At 35.9% G+C, this 20,576-nt stretch overlaps 5 protein-coding genes across 6 annotated transcripts; 1 reads left to right on the forward strand and 4 right to left on the reverse strand.

Annotated features, from left to right (window-relative positions):
• Positions 1-201: 201 nt before the first annotated feature.
• On the reverse strand, positions 202-3,323 carry LOC149678471 (glycine receptor subunit beta-type 4-like). 2 transcript variants are annotated; one of them, XM_089836419.1, is made up of 4 exons: positions 3,206-3,323; positions 2,660-2,870; positions 1,329-1,692; positions 202-659 (listed from the first exon to the last, which is right to left on the reverse strand). In XM_089836419.1, exons 1-3 carry the CDS (start codon positions 3,217-3,219, stop codon positions 1,369-1,371), a joined length of 549 nt encoding a protein of 182 aa, XP_089692545.1. In that variant the 5' UTR covers positions 3,220-3,323; the 3' UTR covers positions 202-659; positions 1,329-1,368. The 2 variants fall into 2 exon arrangements, with proteins under 2 accessions (XP_089692545.1, XP_089692544.1); XM_089836418.1 differs by having other exon boundaries at positions 202-1,692.
• Positions 3,324-3,440: 117 nt separating this feature from the next.
• LOC149678472 (glutamate-gated chloride channel-like) lies at positions 3,441-5,094 on the reverse strand. Its single transcript, XM_089835874.1, has 6 exons — positions 4,895-5,094; positions 4,747-4,814; positions 4,405-4,643; positions 3,815-3,897; positions 3,566-3,694; positions 3,441-3,460 (listed from the first exon to the last, which is right to left on the reverse strand). Exons 2-6 carry the CDS (start codon positions 4,747-4,749, stop codon positions 3,441-3,443), a joined length of 474 nt encoding a protein of 157 aa, XP_089692000.1. The 5' UTR covers positions 4,750-4,814; positions 4,895-5,094.
• A 2,278-nt stretch (positions 5,095-7,372) lies between these two features.
• LOC149678473 (uncharacterized) lies at positions 7,373-10,340 on the forward strand. Its single transcript, XM_089837153.1, has 6 exons — positions 7,373-7,579; positions 8,184-8,254; positions 8,377-8,484; positions 9,091-9,126; positions 9,434-9,472; positions 10,223-10,340. The coding sequence occupies exons 1-6, from the start codon at positions 7,501-7,503 to the stop codon at positions 10,280-10,282; spliced, it is 393 nt and encodes a 130-aa protein (XP_089693279.1). The 5' UTR covers positions 7,373-7,500; the 3' UTR covers positions 10,283-10,340.
• Positions 10,337-13,600, reverse strand: LOC149678474 (uncharacterized). The gene is made up of 8 exons (XM_089837152.1): positions 13,065-13,600; positions 12,869-12,963; positions 12,700-12,802; positions 12,479-12,640; positions 12,230-12,362; positions 11,920-12,134; positions 11,441-11,727; positions 10,337-11,010 (listed from the first exon to the last, which is right to left on the reverse strand). Exons 1-8 carry the CDS (start codon positions 13,095-13,097, stop codon positions 10,791-10,793), a joined length of 1,248 nt encoding a protein of 415 aa, XP_089693278.1. The 5' UTR covers positions 13,098-13,600; the 3' UTR covers positions 10,337-10,790.
• Positions 13,601-15,836: 2,236 nt separating this feature from the next.
• Positions 15,837-20,413, reverse strand: LOC149678475 (uncharacterized). Its single transcript, XM_089835875.1, has 8 exons — positions 20,381-20,413; positions 20,187-20,281; positions 19,681-19,783; positions 19,099-19,260; positions 18,904-19,036; positions 18,325-18,539; positions 17,402-17,688; positions 15,837-16,050 (listed from the first exon to the last, which is right to left on the reverse strand). Exons 1-8 carry the CDS (start codon positions 20,411-20,413, stop codon positions 15,837-15,839), a joined length of 1,242 nt encoding a protein of 413 aa, XP_089692001.1.
• Positions 20,414-20,576: the final 163 nt, after the last annotated feature.

The following is a 20,576-nucleotide window of genomic DNA, read 5'->3' on the forward strand; positions in this document are numbered from 1 at the left end:
TTATATCCATGAATTTATTCATTATATCCATGAATTTATTCATTATATCCATGAATTCATTCATTATATCCATGAATTTATTCATTATATCCATGAATTTATTCATTATATCCATGAATTTATTCATTATATCCATGAATTTAATTACATATGGTTACTTATGCTGATACTCAAAACAAGCCAGTAAGTCTACAAACACTCTTTGGCAAATAAGTTTATTTTGAATTGGATTTGATTGTGCTACAAAAGACAAATATGTTTACATCTTTAAATTGTACATCTTTCAAAGAGGCAAAAAAAGGATTTGAACACAAGTCCTTTATGTGAATCCAAGGCGTTAGATTTTGCTTCAAAGCCAAGCTTCGCGAGCACAGTTAACTATCCTCCCCCCAGTTGGTGTTTCTTTCTTACACAGTGGAGATGGGGATTCCTTGTGCCACTTCCGTTATGTCATCAGAACATTACAAATTAACGTAAATAAAAATAATGTTAATGTAACCGGTAAAATTAGGTTTCATAATTATTCTAGGCAGCCTGGTTTGCTATTCACATTTGAACTTCAGTCGTTAGTTGATTTTTTCTGATACGTGAAATAATGTTATCGGATAGTGAAGAAATCTTCATTTCTCATCAAACGTTAATCACCAAGTTCAATGTTCCTGGAAGTTAAGCAGTGATAAAAATAGTTTCAAGTCGAAAAATCTATTTAAACACTTCCGGGGTTCAATACCCGAAACGTTCGGCACGAACAATTAAAAATCACTGATAAGACTGTTTCTAATATTTTTCATTTCCTTGTGATACAGCGTTGTCTCTCAGTTACATATTTTATAATGCGTTACGTGGAAATTTTTTTCATTTATTAATAGCTGTACAGTGCTCAAGTTGCTAGGCCTCCAACCGTAATTGAATTTAAAGGTGTCAGGAAAAGTTTCGGGTCTATGTTGATACTAAACTCTAGTCTTCTACTAACAACTATCTGCGTGATGTTGTTTTAAAGACAAATTAAACAAAACGTGGTGCTTTATTGGGGATCAACCATAAAGATAAAATGTTAAGGGTCTGGAATAGGACTATCTTTGCAGGCTTAATGGCTAATGGTTCACGGACCCAGTCTTGAGTAACTGAAGCAAACCACTCCTAAAAGCTTCACTTTTACTATTATGCGAGTGTGGGTGGACATTGGATACACAAAAAGATCTTTTTAGCTATAGTGTGGTAAGAACTTAATGTACCTGAACAATTGTGCCATCTCTAATATGGCCTTAGCGACTTCAAAAAAAAAACATGAGTACTGTAGCTAGTACGAAAATATTGAGTTGCGTTACTTGTTTTATACGCTAAGCAATTTGATAAATTATAAGGTATTCAGCTTGATCCAAGAATTCTTTGTTTCTCTTTTTCAGCCATGTTTAAATAGTATAACCAGTAGCAGCAACTAAAAACAACCATGGTCAATGGGAAGATTATTCTCGAGGCTCGGTCGTAAATGTTATCTGTAGCCTTTTTCTTAGTAGGCTGTATCCCATTAGGATCCCTGAATTTCCGCAATTTATTCAAGTTGAAACGAAGCGAAAAACGGTTGAGATATCGGCTTCGAATTGTGGTTGACTTGATTCTAGGCACCTCAATACGTGGTGGTAAGGCTAGTATCTTTTCCCGTGCTTCCTTGGCTTCTTTAAGTTTTGCCATCTATCAAGAAATATAATCGCAATGAGTAATAATTCAAAACAATTAATGCTATAGGGTGTTTCTAATAAGTCTGTCACAAAATGAAGGGTGTATTCTTTGGGTCTGACAGAGTGAAAAGTGTTTTTTTTTTTCTAAGCTTGGTCTAGGAAGGGATGTCCACACTAAGTCAACTCGCGACTTATTTACAGGTGAGCCCCTTTACAATGCATAGAGGGGTGTTGGCTAGCCCCTATGCCACAGCTAACCTACAGCGCCCTATACTAACTATTACCGTTAACCTCAGCAAGTTTTGATGGAAAGGAGAAACCGGGTTAGACCGCGGAGGAAAACTCCTTTTAACAAGTGGGGAGAGAACTTGCAAACTCTAAGCAGAGGGATTTGTTCCAAGATTTTCACCCGGTGCCACAGTCCGGGAACATGTGTCTGAGAACATGGGGTCTAAATCATTTAGTTACGAAGGTACGAGCCCCAAACATTGGCCCCTAAAACAAAGAAATTGACACACATGGGGAGTAAGACATATCAGCCTGCCAATCTTGTTTAGACAATTTCAATAACCTCCAATCTAAGACCGTTAATGAGCCTTTATCCAACTGAAATGTACTTTTAAAGGTACAAGTGTGCTTAAAATGGCTAAACAAGATGAACCCTCTGATATGTCTTACTCCTCACGTGTACCAATTTCGTTATTTTAGGGGCCAATGTTTTGGGGGTCCGTACCTCCGAAACTAAATGTTTTAGACCCAATTTTCGTTGACACTGGACCGAGTCATGGGAATTTTGTTTACGAGAAGGCAGGGCGTTACGCGATTGGTCGTAGGTGCTAATTTAAAATTATGTATGAAATCTCAAAAAAATTTCAATTTTAAAATCATTCGTAGCTATTTCCTGGATGTTTCACTATGCAGATAGAATCGATACAAAGTCACAAGATATTCCATATCAAAATCTCTTTAGGATTATTTACCGCTGCTTTTTTCCTGACGTAGGAGCTGGCTAAAGTGAACTCTATCAGAGAAAGGAACACCATGATGAGGCAGCAGAGTAGCCAAACATCCATCGCTGTCATGTAATTGAGAGTTGGGAGTCCACTTCTCGCTCTTACTATTTGAGTTGATAAAGTCAAAATCGATGTAACTCCCAATGTTACTCGACCTGGCACAGCACCAACGTCCAACCTGTGACGTACAACAAAAAGCAATAGACCATTCCATTAAACCCTTGTGATGAGACCAACGCCCAGGGCAGTGCTGCCGTCGGAAGTTATTTCATTCGTGCCAAGAAGCAACAACAGACGGAGCGCTCGATCATTACTCGCACTGCCTCTAACGGTGCTTCTTGGCGTCAGGTAAATAACCTAACAACGCGTCTCCGATCCTGTTTGTGTTTGCTTCTCTTATGTCATTAATGGAATGGTCTATAACTGAGTTGAAGCTGTGATTATCAGGCATAATTTTAATATGTGACAGAATAGATCACCAACATTAGGAATTTATACAATAACTACACTTACCAAAAGGATACCATCGATAGTGACACCACTAACAAACTTGGGAGGTAAGTGTTGAATAAGCTGGCACTCAGTGAGCGGTCGAAAAGGAAGTTGGCAAAGAGAAATTCTGTTGTGACATTGACCTCTGAAATAAACTTGTTTCAGTAAATGTCTTCAAATGGTGATCACGAGGAAGTCAGTTATAGAAATAATAGGAACTGAAATTCAAAACCGACTTTCTATCCAATGACCTCTATCATTTACTCTTCTCTATTTCTATAATAGGCGTAATAACTAACCTAAACATCGTTAATCTATTTCGCTTAGTTTAGTTTGCTTGACAATTAATTACAATGTTCAATTTATAAAAAACCAACTCACTGGCGTTCAGCTTTTCACTTTTTGTCTTTGGCAAAGGACTAATTGCGAAGTTCACAGGGGGATCATCGAGTTCGAATATGTTAAAGTCTTCGGACCATTTCAAATGCACGTGATTTTTTCTCGAGCGATCTGAAGAGAGGGACATATACAAGATTAACCCGCTTTCGGGAGAAGTTTCTGAAAAACTGATTGCTTAAATTATATTAGGCCTATTCTAGGTCAAACAAGGTCATTCATAAAGCTACTTACGTAAACAAATTTGAAGTTTGCACACTTGCGAGTCCATGGGGTAATAATGAAACCGCATAGGACATGCTACAGTTATTTTGTACCTGTATTGTAAGACAAATACCTAGATTTACAAACCTACCTCATTGGTAACGGTAGCTCTTAACGAGGGCCAGCTAATTTATAAACAATTTAACAGATGATTTTAAATAGTAAAAAATGTGAAGATTCAATGTGAAGTTCATTTGTTTATCTTTTTGCAAAGTAATTAGACTGGATGAATACATAATATCCGTGTCACCATAATTTTATAAGATATGTTCCATAAGTTTGACACTTCGTATGAAAGCTAGTTCGAAAACTACAAGCGAGAATTGACAACACTCGGTGGTTAATTTTGCAGTTCATCTTACTATTTTGCCTGTACTAAGCCTTTGACAGCGCCTCACCCGGCGTCGCTTTATCTCTGATCTATGACCTACGTCACTTCATGACAAGCTCCAGTTTGTAACTAGTGACAAACTTATGGAACATATCTTATGAACTTATGGAAAAGATCTGTATCTTGTGACCAACTTTGGCTACATAGCGCGTGGCCAAATCTCACTCACCTACTTCTTCTCATGAGGTATCCATCCGGCAACACTACTTTATAAACAATATTTGGTGCTGTATCCGTGTATAACATGACATCCTTGGCATTTTGAAACAACGTATCGGGCTTCCAAATGCAGGCAACCACTTCCTTTGGAACTAACAGAGAACCGTGTGTTTTCTTCGCTTCATCAGTGTTGAATTTCATAAACGGGTCTTCCCAAAATTCAAGCAAATCTATTTGCATTCCAAATTGCTAACAAAAATGAAGGTATTTAATTACGATTACTCGATGGAGTTACTCTGAACAATCGATGACTAAAAGAATCGCTCAGTAATTTTAAGCGATAAAGACGTACCATTTTGCCTTCGGATATGTCATATATTGCATTGACCCATAGAGCAATGTCCAAATCAATTCTCTTTCCTGGTGAGATAATTAAATAAAACGTATATAAATAAACATGAACTGTGCAAATGATGAAATGGATATATAAGATTTCTTACTTGGTAAAGTGTAGTTTACGTCGCTGGTGCATGTGGTAGGCTTGTATTGTTGCCAAGCTATGGTTTTCGCGAGTATCCTAAGAACATGATATAATAAAACATTATTTATTACATATTTTACATAATCATGTAAAACATGTAATAACCCAGGAATTAATTTTAATTTTATATTGGTCAAATAATATTATAATTGAAGGACTTGACTAAGGACCCGTATAAGACTTGAGAACGTGTGGGTCTGCATGTTAAGTTTCCATGAGAACGTATACTTTCACTGTGTCATTAAATTTCCGATATGGCGGTGAATTATATTGAAACCGCGATTAGTTTGGACAAAACATGATATCACATCTCTGCAGTATAATTCTATCTTTGAAAGTTCTCAGATCTTACATGGGTTCTTGGTTTGACCCACAAAAGTCAAAGAGACTTGTAGCTAATTAAAATGCACTGCCCTGAGATTGCACGCAGCTCAATAGTATTTGTTGAGTTTCATTAGCCAAAATCAAATTAAAATAACAGATAGTGAAGCTCTGAGTTTAATGAAAAACATTCTGTATAGTTTTTGGTATGATATTTACTGCGAAAATTCTTGCTTTATATCTAGCATCTATGATCGACCAATCATCGCTCTACTTTAAAATTATGCCCAATCTTTTTTAAATTCTCTCTGACGAAAATAGTTCGGATTTTGAGACATTGATTGTTATGCAAAACTGGTGAATGCAATTCGGTTTACCACCGTACACACTTTGGTATCCATACGCCTGTTTTTCCCAAAGGACAGTCGCCTACCCTCTCTTCTTAAAATCTCACTATCTCTTATTTCTTTTGCATAAATTTTCTCTTTACAATACTTACAAAGTAAAAAAATATGAAGTGAAGCATAGCAGAGTTGGAATCAAGTATACTGAAACCCTCAACATGTCATGAAACCTGCACCAACACCGCGTAACCTTAGTATCACTATGTCTTTTTTAGGTGCAACTAAGAAACAACATTCTAATACGCGAAGTTCTAAGAAAATGATTTTGCCTGGTTCTTCATAAGGTAAAAGAAACACGTTATTATTCAGTATTGATCGTAGCGGAGAAAATAAAAACGCCTTCTAAATCGAGTTAACCCTTTAAATGTATGCACTTGTACTAAGATCATTACGTGCCCATTGACACGCAATTTCGACCCTTCTTAATTAACTGAAGTGTGTTTGCCATTGCCCAATGAGCCATTTGGCACGTGTATATTAAGCCTAGCTAAGAAAACCTTCTTCGGTGATATGTTATAATCTGTGTAATAAGCAAACACTGTGTAAATTGATCTCGCGATATAGCAATTGAACTGAAGAAGAAGTGACAGTTTTCCAATAAATTCAGCCCCATCTTTACTTTAGGCTGATTTTAACATAAGTTCATAAGATATGTTTCATAAGTTTGTCACTGGTTATTGAGAGCTTGTCATGAAGTGATGTGGGTGAGGCGCTGTCAAAGGCTTAGGTCAGACCAAATAGGATGATGGACTGCAAAATTAACCGTGTGTAGTCAATTCTCGCGTCGTTCTCGAACTAGCTCGAGCTGTAAGTCTCTAGCACTATGATGTATAGGAAGTGTCATTCTTATGTCGTTCTTGAACTAGCTCTCAGTATATCTCTAGCATTACGATGCATAGGAAGTGTCATTCTGATGGAACAATATCTTATAAACTTATGATTTCAAATATCAAAATTTGATGTGGTAAAGGTCAAAGCAAAACTAAATCACTAGGCTAAATTCTTAACGCTTGTCAATTGAAATAACTTATACCTACTGTTCAGTATCACTTCAAAGGTAGATTAAAGAGGAAAGATAAAGACATTTTCGATTTTTGTACTAATTATATACAGTGAAACATTTTATCTCGTGAATATTCTATCTCCCTTCGCCTTGCACCTTGCACATGCTTAGGACCTCGTGTTGCTACACCAACCTATTAAATCATAGTTAGAAATACGTCAAAATTATGAGGCGTGACGCGTTGTGGACAAAGCCAGAACATACATTATATTTTTGTGCATAATGATTCCAAATATAGCTGTATGTATTCGTGGTCAAACTAGAACATTGTTTGTTTATACATATGACAATCTGAAGTATAAATTATATTGTACTTAAGATTGTCGTCTCAATCTGTCCCCAGCTGTTTAAATTATTTATACAGCTGCCTTAATATTACGCAAAGTTAAGCAACGATCTTTACTTTTACAATAAATTTTCTGTTGTCGATACATTCAAGAAAAATTCTAACGAGGTAGGTTTTTAAATGCTTAAAATTATTTAATTATCTTTATATAATAACATTATTATTTCTAAGGTCGTTATAAAATACAATGATAAGTTTCTGAGTGGTTATATAATTTTAATTACTTCCAAAGATAAGGTAATAAACTGTCGATAAATTTGTAGATTAAAACTTCATTAAAAATTTCTAATGTGTTTAATCGAGATTACCCTAAATATCGTGTTATGCTGTTTCCTGCATTTTATTTCATCCGGTATATGTATACTATATAAGGACATTTTTCAATAGTGAAGGCTCATTTTTGATTCGCTATTAAACTTAACGAAGACAAAATGAAGTTGATTTTGTTTGCGTGTACTATGCTTTTCATTCTGCAGAACTGGATGGTGCAAACCCAGTCTCCGTATTGCAGTAAGTTGAAATATTATTTGCAACAAATGTAATATATACGGTTAATTTATAAATCATTATATCAATTTAAAATTATGTGATATTAATTTTAAGTAATTGTCCCACGCAGTCTTTATTGCCAACAGTTTATTGAATGGGGGTACCCGTTGGAGAATTTTAATCATCACACCCTCTAAATGGTTCCCCTTTGATGTTTAATTAGCAGAGTTCTGATCCACGAGCCATGCGCTTCTGATAAGTTTTGTCATAATTTAAAGAGTGTGTTCTTTGGGTCAGACAGAGTGAAAAGTGTCAAAGAATATGGGGTCTGAAACATTTAGTTTCCGAGGTACGGGTTCCCAAACATTGATTGGCCCTTAAAACAAGGAAATCGGCACACATGGGGAGTAAGATATATCAGCCTGCCCATCTTGTTTTGACAGTTTCAATAGACTCCAATCTAAGAAAGTTAATGAGCCTTTAGATTTTCAATTATGTCTCCGTAACAGCCATACAATGCTCGTTAGAGGTCGCTAAAAACATAGTTACGGATATAAAATCAATGACAATGGCTGTATTATCTTTACGCGAAATCTTTTCAACAATTTCATATTTTTTTTTTCAGCTTACATAAATGCCGAAGCGAATGTGCTTAAACGTGTTGCCGATTGTTATCGTGCAAATGTACAAAGCCGTGTAAGTGAAGCGAAACTTAAACTATAATTAAATGCTTTAGTTAATTTCCACCAACATCAAAATGTAACAAATATTTCCATTCTTTACAATTTCTAACTGTAATGACTATTTTCGTTACGCAGATTGTGAACATAGCTCTAAATTGCGCAACCCAGTCACATGGACGCACAATTACACTGGAGGAATACTTGAACAAGTTTTGCACAAATGATGATGAACTTATGGACAAGGTAGGTCAAATATTACCCAAGTTCATAGATAAAAACAAAAAGTATGATTTGTTCATAGTTCCCAGTCTTTGGCTCTAGAGTCTAGACGCCACGTAAAGCGATGAGCCCTTCTTTAAACCCTTACACCAACCGACCAATCAGTGAAGAGCTTTCTTGAGTTTAAATTTTTATAAAGAAATAATACTCTATTGTGGCGATGCAAACGTTAATCCTTGGTACTATATTCAGCCTATTCACGAATGTTCCCTGTGCTACGGTCGTGAAGGTAACAATACGCAGAGGGGGTCGATACTATTCTGGGGATAAATGGGGGTTTCTCATATTACACAGCTAGAACAAACTTCAATGAAGTATACTTTTGTTTTTTATCGAGGTACCTTTGATTTTACTTCATAATATAAGTTGTAAGATTCTCGTAAATGAAAAATTAACGGTATTTTATTTTATTCGTTTGTGGCTTTTATTTTTGACTGGGATTGAAGATTTACATTTTTTGAAAACATTTTTTTTTCATTTTAATATTTTATTTTTGATAAATATCATACTCTCTAGAAATTGTTACCGCAAAGATGTATTAACAATTTTAATTTTGTATAAATATTACAGGCTCGAAAATGCTTTGAAAAAAATGCTCCACCTAGTGTGAGTTAATTTTATTTATTTATATTTTCTTCAACATTATTAACTGCGATTAAAGTAGTTTGTTTCTCAAGAACTGCGGCGTATTAAATCTTTCAGAAAGTGATTTGTTTGTGCTTGATTCACAGTCACAATTAGTTATAGAATTTTAGCCCTAACTACGCATGCGTGATTATTTCTATCCAAAAAAAATGCTTATCTTCTCAGACGAAATTTCCAATATTACATTACAATATTTGCATAATAATTCTTAAGAAACAAGAAATCAAAATATGATAACCACATAAAATATTTTAACATTTTGTTTCAGGAATTTGAGAATATCAGCGCGTCATTCGAGAGATCAGAGGTTTGTGTGTTTTTCAGTTTAGATTAACAGGGACTTGGCAGTACTACGTCATGCAACGTCACTCTACCTTCCAGTAGTGCTAAAAACATACCATAATGGCGCTGGGGTAGAGCTTAGCCCGAATTGCCATGTCCTTATTAAAGAATATTATAAAAATAATCATAAGTTCATAACAAGTCGGTCCTCGTAAGTCAGAATTGGACAGTCAAACAAAGATAGGAGTGGAAATAAGGAATCATAAAATTGAGAAACAAAGGAAGATTACTTAAGATTAGTGTGAAAATTAGACGACTGGGTGATGTAGAATATAATGTGCATGTTATAAAAAACTAACACCGGTCATGTGATGGCCAACACAAATTTACTATTATTAGACCTAATAGACCCAACCAACAATTCTTTTGAATTTTTATAACGGCTCAGATCTCGTTCGCGGGTTTTGAGGCGAGAAAGGGATAAACTGATTGGCTTGATGTTGCCATGCGCAGAACCTGTTTTACCCCTAGAGTCAGACTCTAATCCAATCAGAAAAATAAGAGATTTATTTTCGTCGCTCAACGACAGATGGTACTACACTCAATTTCGTTAGTCACGTGATCCTATCCCTTAGATGGAGACGAGACCAAGCGAACTTGTTTATTTGTTGGTTGGGACAATAAGGATAAAATAATTTTTTTCCTGACTTGCTTGAACTTAATTAAATGACACCTATTTTTCTTCCAAATTCTAAAGTAAAGGTTTTTCATTTAGGAATGTGCCAATGTTGTAGTTAAACCATACCGTGACCGTGCAAGGAACAATGGTGACTAAATTCTAGACTATCGTCGAAACAAGTCACTTTTACAGAAAATAAAAATACAATGGAAAATTTACTTATTGTCTAATCAAATTCAATCACGAAAAACGTTACAAAATATGAGCATTATTATTCTTGAAATTTTTTTAGTTGGCTTCCACTTACCTTCAATCAGATAGTATAGGGTCTTAAAGATTCCAAGTGGAAGAAATTCATGTAGTTCTGTTTTTACAATTTTGAAGGTCGTCCGACTATTTTTTAAAATTTTTTTAGTAATGATACTTTAGACTCGGCTCTTAGTGATAAGCAAAAGTTGATATGTTAATCACAACGAGATGGTTAACGTTGATTGAGAGGTTTGATAAAGCGGTCGGTGTTTATGAGATTAAGTTGAGATAATTATTTATGTATCAGTTCTGTCTCTTGGCTAAGTAATGTTTTAGTTATCTTACTAGGGGATTGGCTCTTTCTGATAGTCGTTAACGTTAATTGCAAGATGGTGTTTATGAGGAATGAATCAGTTCATTCTTCTGTATGACAATATGTCAGCCAGGTGAAAACAAGTGACAGTATCGAGAGTGATGTACCCGCTCCGTATATGATAAAGGGAACAATCAGGTTGGTCAGGTATATTTTGTTTACTGGTTCCTCATACGGTAAGTCGCTCGTGCACAATCTACCCATGATACTCGGTATGGTGATGTCCCACTGCAAGCAGCCTGATTCTCTGTACCGGTCAAAGCTAAAGTAAATATATTTTAATTAGGGGAAACATACAACTGTGATATTTGTGACCTTTGAGTGACCAGTGAAAATATTTTCTTAATTATCGACCTATATAGAAATACTAACGTATAATGGAGTACAAGGCATTACGTTTAGGCGCCCGTTAAGCAGAGAAAAATATGACTTGTAACACCCCTCCTACCATTGTTGTGGGTGAGAGGGAAATTCGTGTTTTTTTTTCTCTGCGCATGGCCGAAATTTCAAACCCACCACTCAGGATTCTCCAGAGACTATAAGTCCTTTACCCCACGTGATCCAGCTACTTCCGGCTCAAATTTGACCACCTCACATCCGCTGGTATACCGCATATTTTTGGTCGCCAGCATAATACGTTAGTACTTCTGCATATCCATGATTGTAAACCATAAGGTTATAATAGTACTTACAATTTTTTGACCGTTAACTTGACGTTTTCCGGCGTTCCTTTTCTGATTACATACGGGAGCAGAGGTTCTAGAATACTTTCTTTTGAAAATCTTAGGTTTCGTGTGGGTTTGCACATATCCAAAGCCTCGTGAAGGAATAGGAGAGTGTTCTTGTCCATTACAGCCACTAATTTGCCGGCTTCGTTCTCTTCTATCATATCCCCTATTGGCAAGTCTTGATATGTCAGAAATCCAACAGTTCTGTTGACTTGTTCTTTGAACTTAATCATTTCTTCACTTTGTGCATCCTGTTATATTGAATGATAGTCAATTGCGTGCATGAGGTAGATTATGGGCTGTAACTTAAGCGTGTTTAGGAGCGCTTCATAAACACTACTTTCCATCCTTGTAAGATATTACAACAGTTATTCATACTCTACGGTGTTCCATAATTTATCAAATGATTTTCAACTTGAATATAACAACTGAACTATTCTTACCCTAACGTATTTCAACATGTTATCTGTTGACAACACAATTTTCAAATTTGGATTTAAGAATACATCCGAGATTTTATCTATGAAGATTGGTTTATCGCTTAACATTATCTTTGACAAGAGGATGGCGCTGTAGCTTAGTACAATCATGTAAGAAGAAAACATAAAGAAACCCCAGAATAATCCTTCAACTAGTTTGGACCGAACGTAATCTGAACCTGAGCAAGATACACATAATGCGATAATAGACAATATTAGAAACTTATTATTATGGTCGTAACTTGTGTTACTGTAAAATATGAAAATGGGGTACCTTGGCAAATGAAAATTGCGAAAGTTTCAAATACAACATTTCCAAATATGTCATGGCGATAGTTGAAAGGTTTACACACAGTGTACCAAATAAAAGGCAGAGAAAATAGAGTTATGATGATGCCGATCCATATCTGAAAGTAAGATATTATCATTATATGAATGAAAGTCGAGGTTTACAAAGTTGATAGTCAAAATCAGAACAGTTTTCCTTGACAAAGGTATGATTGATAATAGTATACAAAAGCACCTCATTGTCAAAAATTGTTACAGCCGCGAATCTGACGTCGGTTTTCATTATTGGTGGTCCGGAGGAAATGGTCCAATCGGCACTAACAATATAACCAATAAAGTCCATGTATTTGAACAAATCGTAGCTCATTAGCATTGGAAATGCTCCCAAATCAGATTCCTACAAATGAAATTATCTATTAATTTGAAGAATAACATCTATCACTTCTAAATTCTTGCATTTCGCATTATGAAGCCAATCATTCCGGTGCCATCATTTGGTCCAGTAATTTCTCCATAGTCCAGAGCACCATCGGTACATTTTACATCTTTCATTGTCGTGCTTACAAATTAAAAATTAAGCATTTTAAAATATTGCCCTTACAGTGCCTAGCCCAGTACTCCTTACTTCATTTTCTTTGTTAATATGTTCATGACACTACTAAATACGTCATTGAAGAATGGCTTGCCATTAAGGTCTGTCAAACTCAACCATAGAAGGACCTGTGATTTAAAGTGAATTAATTTGTTAAATGATATCATGTCCCATCATTGTACCCACCGCAAAGATGGGAAGCAATTAAAATATATTAAATTTTACAAACATCAGTCACGGCTAATCTGAGCGAGTACCCCATAGTGCAATACAAAGCGTCCAACTTGTAAAGATAAGTAACTTCTATTTCCGGCTGCTCATGGTAGCAATATATTGATTGGAGCCAGCTAGGAATATATACAGCTAATTGGAATTATTATGTAGTCATTTAATAATAATAATAATAATAATAATAATCTAAGCTTTGTCTACGAAGGGATTTCCACTAACCGTTGCCTACGGGATGAGAATTAATGCCAGTTCAAGCTTGGCTGAAGGTGGGGGATTTTAACCTATCGGGAAGAATCGTTCTTTGATATATTTCCTCGCGTGCTGGCGCTCTTTGCTATCCTTCTTTAAAGGGGTCATTCATAAATTCAAATTTGCTTTGGTTCATTGAGGTTTTAAGAATTTTATTATTGTTCTTAGATTTTATCTTGCAGAACTATATTGCAGACATGTAGATGTATTCTGATTTAAATAACACGAAATTTTAATATAATAATTTTACTAGTGAATCGACAATCGTATACAGCGCGAGAACAAAAGCCGAATAGTTTTCTATGAAACGAACGCCAACCGAAATTTCTTTTTGAAAGACCCCCCACCTTTTTTTAAAAGGTTTTACCAGAGAGGTTTTATATTCTATTCGTCTCTTTATACGCGCCGAGGATTGAGAGGTAAAGTAGCAAGCAGCGCCTCTAGCGGATTGAATTGAAAACTCTTGGCGGGAAATTCGCGAATGGTAGATTGGCAATTTAAAGATGGGGAGCGCTACAATTGTAAAATACGTCGGATTTTTAGCATTAGAAGGTTTACAAAATGATTTTAGGGATTCTACTCTTCGAATAGTCTAAAATCTAATAAAAAAATTAACATATTTTTAACGTAAAGAGATACTAGTAAACCAAACGAAATACCGTAGTCACTGGAGAGTGTACAAGGGAAACTTCTGTAACCAAGCAAGTTTATGATATTACCATCTATGTAAATGTTTATGTTGTGAGTTAATTAAATTAACTAGCAAGTGCTTCTAGACAGAGACATTTTTGAGGTTAACTGTACTTTACCTATACATTTAATTTGGGAATTTGGGTGCTGGGATTAGATAAGATTGTCTAAAAAGTTACTTTTTCTCTTTAAGCGCGTTAATCCATTCATTTATTTTAACGCAATGAATTCTAGAATTTCGAAAACTTAAAATTTCACCCTTTCTAGGAAATTTCAGTAATAATTCCTACAACTAACTACACAAGAAGCCTATGGCTTCATTTAAAGACGCGGTCATTTTCCCGCCAATTTGTTCTTCTAAAATCCGCTAGGTGGCGAACGCTGCGCCTCGCTCGGCGCCTATAGTTAAAACAGATATGTTGGGGAAGCGTCGCGTCACCGAAGGGATAGCTAAGAGCTCGCCTAGTGGATATTAAAGGCGAACTAAAATGTCAGAAATACAGTCTGAAAACCCTACGGAGAACTGGCCTTAATTCTCATCCCGTAGGCAACGTCTCAACGTATCTAGGCGGGTTTTGTAGGAGGAGCTAGTCAATTCATTATGCATTATGAATTTTACCTTGCGAATATTTTATCTCACTGCACATTGAACCTTGCGTGCGTTGACGCGCCTGGTTGGTAACAACCAATGAAATCACAGTTAAAAGGACGTCAGAATTATGACGTGTGCCTGATATTACCTAAGCCCGGCCCACAAAACCCGCATAGAAATTAACATGGGAAATATTGCGGCACAATGAGTCCCATTCGTTCTATGTATACCTGTCGGAACTAAGTGGTCTCCTTGAATACGTTATTGGTTGAACTATAACAGTTTTGCGTAAGATCGGCACTATTATTTCGTTATTTGATTAGTAACACATTGCTTTTTTCCCAGAACGTTTTATAAATTTATAATTTAGAACCGATGTGTTCACTTTTCGCCGTGAAAACATTGAAACGCCACATCAACTTTGCACACGGCCCTTCATTATAGATTTTTACTAAGGATTATTGCAAACCGGATGGAAAACACTGCACTGAACCCTACTGGCTACAGCGATTCTGAAATTAATTTTAAGCGCAGTATAAAATAATCCAAACAAAGATTGTCTGTATGTGTTGTTTCATTTGAGCATCGATCAGTTTGGGGTAATTGTTTGGGGAAATTTTGACTTAAAACCGCACCTGTCCGTGTTAAATGTTTACCGCCGTTGCTATGGTGATTAAACTATGTTTTGGGTTTTATTCGCGTTGTTTTGGTACTGAGCTTAAATTGTCATAGGATAATTAAGAACAGAAGCTTATATCCCACCAAAGTTCACATTAGAAGTCTCTCCAAGCTCGGCAGTGGTGATGAATTTTTTTATAGCTGCGACTACAGCGCGCTTATGCGAAATTTTCTATTCTTGTCTGCCGAATAAAAAATTAACAAGATGGCCCCGGCCATATAGGAGTTTTGCGCATCCAAATTGGTCACACCAAAAGCTTCATAATTTTTTCCATTGAACGCATTACATTACTATACATTCTTAGATATGTTATGCATTCTTCATCCATTTGTTTAACCCCAAATGATCCACGAAAATAAGTCTTCAACAATATTTTCAAGGAGAAATTTTGCTATCTTTATTCATACTTGTACAGCAGATTATGTTCTTTAAGTTAATCATTCAGTTCAGTGATTTTAATTTGATATTATAATAGAATAAATGTTATAAGCTTAGTTCTATAATGCAATGTAGTTTAAATAGAGAAGTGCAATGCTCTTCTATGTTCTGTTAGCAGTCGTCTAAGCGCAGTAGTAAGTTAGCAGCGTGAACACCATTGAAAGTATTGAAATTGCAATGCCTGCACCGTAAATGATGAATGGGAAAATGAGGTTGGTGATGTATATTTTGTTAACAGGCTCTTCATATGGTGGATCGCTAGTGCACAAGCTTCCCATAATGCTCCGAATGTTTATGTCCCACTGGATGCAACCTGAATCTCTGTATCTATCAAATCTGAAAGAGTTTAATAATATCATTAATCAGAAGTAAATAAGGGGGTTTCGAGAGGCGTCGAGTTATGGTTTTTTTCGCGCCTTTCCGCTACCGCGTTTTTGGCGGGAACTCGCGGATGAATACACTTCCCCGAAACTATTTTCTTTTCGTCTGCTCCTGTTCATTCTAGCATATTCAACTCAAGAGTCAGGTCAGCTACGGACTACGGAGCCGACTGCCTGGCCCTGGTAACAGCGTATAATTTGATATCCTGTTCTCGTAAGTTTTTAATAATAACCAAAAGAAAATAGTAATAACTGAATGTTTTCTATATAAAAAAATAGAATAATAAAGCTTAATATTTACTGGTTATATTAATTTATTTGTGATAAGTATCAGATGCGTAAAATTTTAAAATGAACTTAAGCCTCTGCCTAAGCTTAACAACTAGCCTGAATAATATAGAAAAGGCTAAAGAGGAATTCAAGTCGGTCTCATTATATGAAAATTGGAAAAATATGTTCCAGAACCTTAAAGAAAACGGCGATCTCGAAAAACTATTTCAAATTATGTAGGCCTATGCTAATTTCCAGTTGAACGATTTTGGTTAACTATATGACCGAGTGGTGGCGTATGAAAGAAAATTTCCCTGGAAAAGTTGCCTCACTCTGATTGGATGAATTCAAATTTTGGGCCGCAAAGCGTGATTTTACAATAAAGGGACGCCTTACACTAGCTAAAGCTGGAGAAACGTACTTTCCCCTATTTACTTCTGATTAATTCATAAGCTAATAAGAATCATTGTGTAGCAATTTCATCGACGTATCTAGGCGGGCTTTGAGGGAGGAGCTAGACTAATCATTATGTATAATGAATTTTGCGTCACGAATAATTTATCTCTTGTCGTGTTCAACATTGCGCCACCTCCGGACCTTGCGTTGCCACGTCACATTCAAATCTTGAAGGAGAGAGGGATGGAGTGGTCACCCCATACCTTTATCGTTGCCCCTGTATCCCCACCTACGGAATGGCACTGAAGTCCCCCAGCATTCTAAGCGTTTAGGTAGGGTCGTACAGTACGGAATCGTAAAGGACGCCCCCTGTACCTTAAAAATAAAGCTAGTTCTCATACAAATACAATGGCGCTACGCGACAGCACTTAACAATCGCCTACCGAAGGGTAGGGTCGTGCGTGAGGTACACTGGAAGAGTTTTGTCACTGCAGGCCGCCCATCCTCATTTCCACTCCATTTTACCTCATTTCTCCCTGGTCAAATGGACTAGCGACTTTATTATGGGGGCATTATTAAGTAAAAAAAACCTCAAATATGATTTGTTATTTCAGTAGGAGGGTACACGATGTAACACTTACATTCCTTTTATTTTAAGTTTTTCCTTTTCGGGTGTTCCTCTTCTGATGACAAACGGGAACATTGGTTCGTGAATGACTTCTTTGGAAAATCGAAAGTCGCTTTCGGGATCGCATAAATCCAAAAGATCGTGGATAAATAGTAGCACATTTTTGTCTACGATTACTACTAGCTTCCCCTCCTTATTTTCTTCCATCATGTCTCCTATGGGTACATCATTATGCGATAGAAATCCAACTGTCCTGTTTATTTGTTCCGCTAGCTTCATCATTTCTTCAGATTTAGAATTCTGATAAGGTTAATTAATGACTATCATTTTAGTTAAGCTAGGAGTAGTTAGCCGTGTAAAATTCAGCTAGGTTGTATTGTGAACTCTATTGCGCAAAATTAAAATTTTACGTCACTCGGTGACTTCAAAATAACGGAATGTACTGTACAATATGTTATGCAGGGTCGGGCCTATATCAAGCTTATCTTCCATCTATCTACTGGGCATGCGTGAAATTCGTAGCGTTATCAGAACACTGGCATTTCCGTTGAATCTATCGTTCTACGAACAATGTCACGTGATTTTACCGAACCACTACTCTAAAAAGTAACACTACTAATTCAAAATATAGTTCTTGAAACACCCTACATAAATCATTGTGCATCTCTTTAAACTATATGCCCCATTAGTTGACCCTTGCGCAGTGGGACTCTTATGGGGTGTTGAGACGAGGTCATAGGTTCACTGAACCCAACATTGAAGACCCAATGTTCTCTTCCTACAATCCAGTCAGCATTGGTGGCCTACTCCCTTTATCTCTCAGGATTAGGTGATGAACTGGTCTTTGAGAGCTGAGCTCATGATGTTTAACCGCCAAATAAGATGCTAACAGATTTTTTTCGTCCGGTAACACTCTCTAAATGTTTTTTCTCTTACCATTACGTATTTGCCCATATTTTCCGATCCCACAGCAACTTTCAAATTGGGATTTAGAAATATATCCGAAATTTTTTCTATGAATATTGGCTTATCACTTAGAAGTATCTTCGACAGAAGGATGGCGCTGTAGCTCATTACAATCAAGAAAGAAGCAATTGAAAATAGTCCCCAGAAAAAGATGTGAACAATATTGGATCGAACATAATCGGAACCTAAGAAAAAATACATAAACCAAAAAAAGATTATTGCTAGAACTATAGACAATTCCATTAAATCCCGCAGAGAAGCAAACACCGCAGTGGTAAGCATGCACTAAGATATATTTTTTTCCAATTCGTGGTCATCTTGAAAAATGGCGGCGGGGAAATGTTAAAAAACATTCTTTATGAAATAACGTTCGCGTTTTTCAACCGATATCACTAATAATTAGTACACTGCTTCTTCGGGCTTTATGGCTTTTGGGCTTCGATTTGCTGCCATATTTAAAAATGGCGACCCAAAGAGAAATTAATGTTCCAACGGGCTGACGGGCAACGCCGGGTGCCTTTGCTGCTTATTTATTTATTATACATGTACCTTGGCATAAGAAAATTGAGAAAGTTTCGAATAAAATATCCCCAAATTTGTCATGGCGATAGTTGAAGAGTTTGCAGACAGTGTACCAAATTATTGGAACGGCTAGTATTATTACGATGATGCAGATCCAAATCTAAAATAAAAATTAATTATCAAAGATAAAGTGCGGTTTTCAAACCAAAAAGTATAATTTACTTCATTTGTAAAAATTGTTGCTGCAGCAAATCTGACATCGGTTGTCTTTATCGGTTTTGCGGAACATATCGTCCAGATGGGGCCGGTGATGTAACCGAGAAAGTCCGTATATTGGAACGTGTCGTAGCTCATAATCAGTGGAAATGCACCTAAATCAGATTCCTGAGATAAACAGATAATATAAGGGTTAAACCTTAAAACCCATTCAGAAGAGACTAAAATCTTAGGGTTCACGTCGGTGTCAACGACTGCGTAAAAAATTCGCGGGTTTAGTTTGAAAATTGAAATTTTTTTGGCCAGTTTCGAGATGGCACCACCTCCTTAGTGCCTTTTCATAGCCATACCTCACTCGATCATGCCTTATTGACATATGATCAAGTGAGTTATGCTTTAGCAGACGATATATGACGCGACTGAAACAATATTAACGCGGCGACCGACGGGATCGTAAGATTTTACTTTAATCTGAATGGGTCTTAACTCTTAACAATAAACCAAAAACTAATTTATTTCCATGGTGTGGAGAAAAATCTTTAGCTGTTAATTTGACATAAATGTATATTATAAAAGTTTAACTATTACATTTCTCATAATAAATCCAATCAATCCAGTTCCACTATTTGGACCAGTAATCTGGCCGAAGTCCATGATATTTTCAGTACTTTTCACATCAGCCATTGTCGTGCTAAACAATGTTAAAAATAAATTCGAGTTTATTGGGCGAGTATTAATTACAAAAATGGTTTAAGAACTATTCAAACTTTGTGCAAACTTAATTAGGGTTCAATTATAGTTATGGAAACATAATTGGTGATATAACTTTCATTTAAGTTAGCGTAATAAAAATTAGCTAAAAAATTAATATGTTAATTTAGCAAATTAATTACCTATAAAAAATTTGTGCATACTTAATTACGGTTTAATTTTTGTTAATTAGGTATTAAGATCACTGACTAAAATGGTTGGTAATTTACTAGGTAATTGAGTAATCATAACTAAACTACTGTAAGTTATAAATAGGTCATTTGTATTTGTATTGGTATTTTGTAAACATAGAGTGCATTATTTTGTTAATTATTACTTCTTACTTTAGTCTGCTAACTAAAATGTTCAACACACTACCAAATGCCTCCGTAAAGTATGGCTTATCATTATGTTCGACAAAGTTCAACCAAAGAAGAACCTGAAATATTTTCAACACAAGAAATTTAACTTTCCGAATTTGCACATCAAACTTCGATTTAAACAATCAATGAACAAAAAATTAATAGAAATAATTTACTTCGGTCACGGCAAGTCTAACTGAGTATCCCATGGCGTCAAAAAATTAAATGAAAATGTAGGATTTTTGTAGTTTTTCAAGCAAATGCCTAACAAAATCGTTCAACACTTACCAATATTCAGTTTGTTATATAACTAGCAAGGAGCACTGCCAACGGAGTAGAAATTGTTGCGTGAGTTCAAATCAAATTGAGTAG

This window comes from Phalangium opilio, unplaced genomic scaffold, assembly GCF_054372755.1.
Source record: "Phalangium opilio isolate 3A_F unplaced genomic scaffold, DU_Popi_V2 ptg000042l_1, whole genome shotgun sequence".
In the NCBI taxonomy this organism is placed as follows: domain Eukaryota; kingdom Metazoa; phylum Arthropoda; class Arachnida; order Opiliones; family Phalangiidae; genus Phalangium; species Phalangium opilio.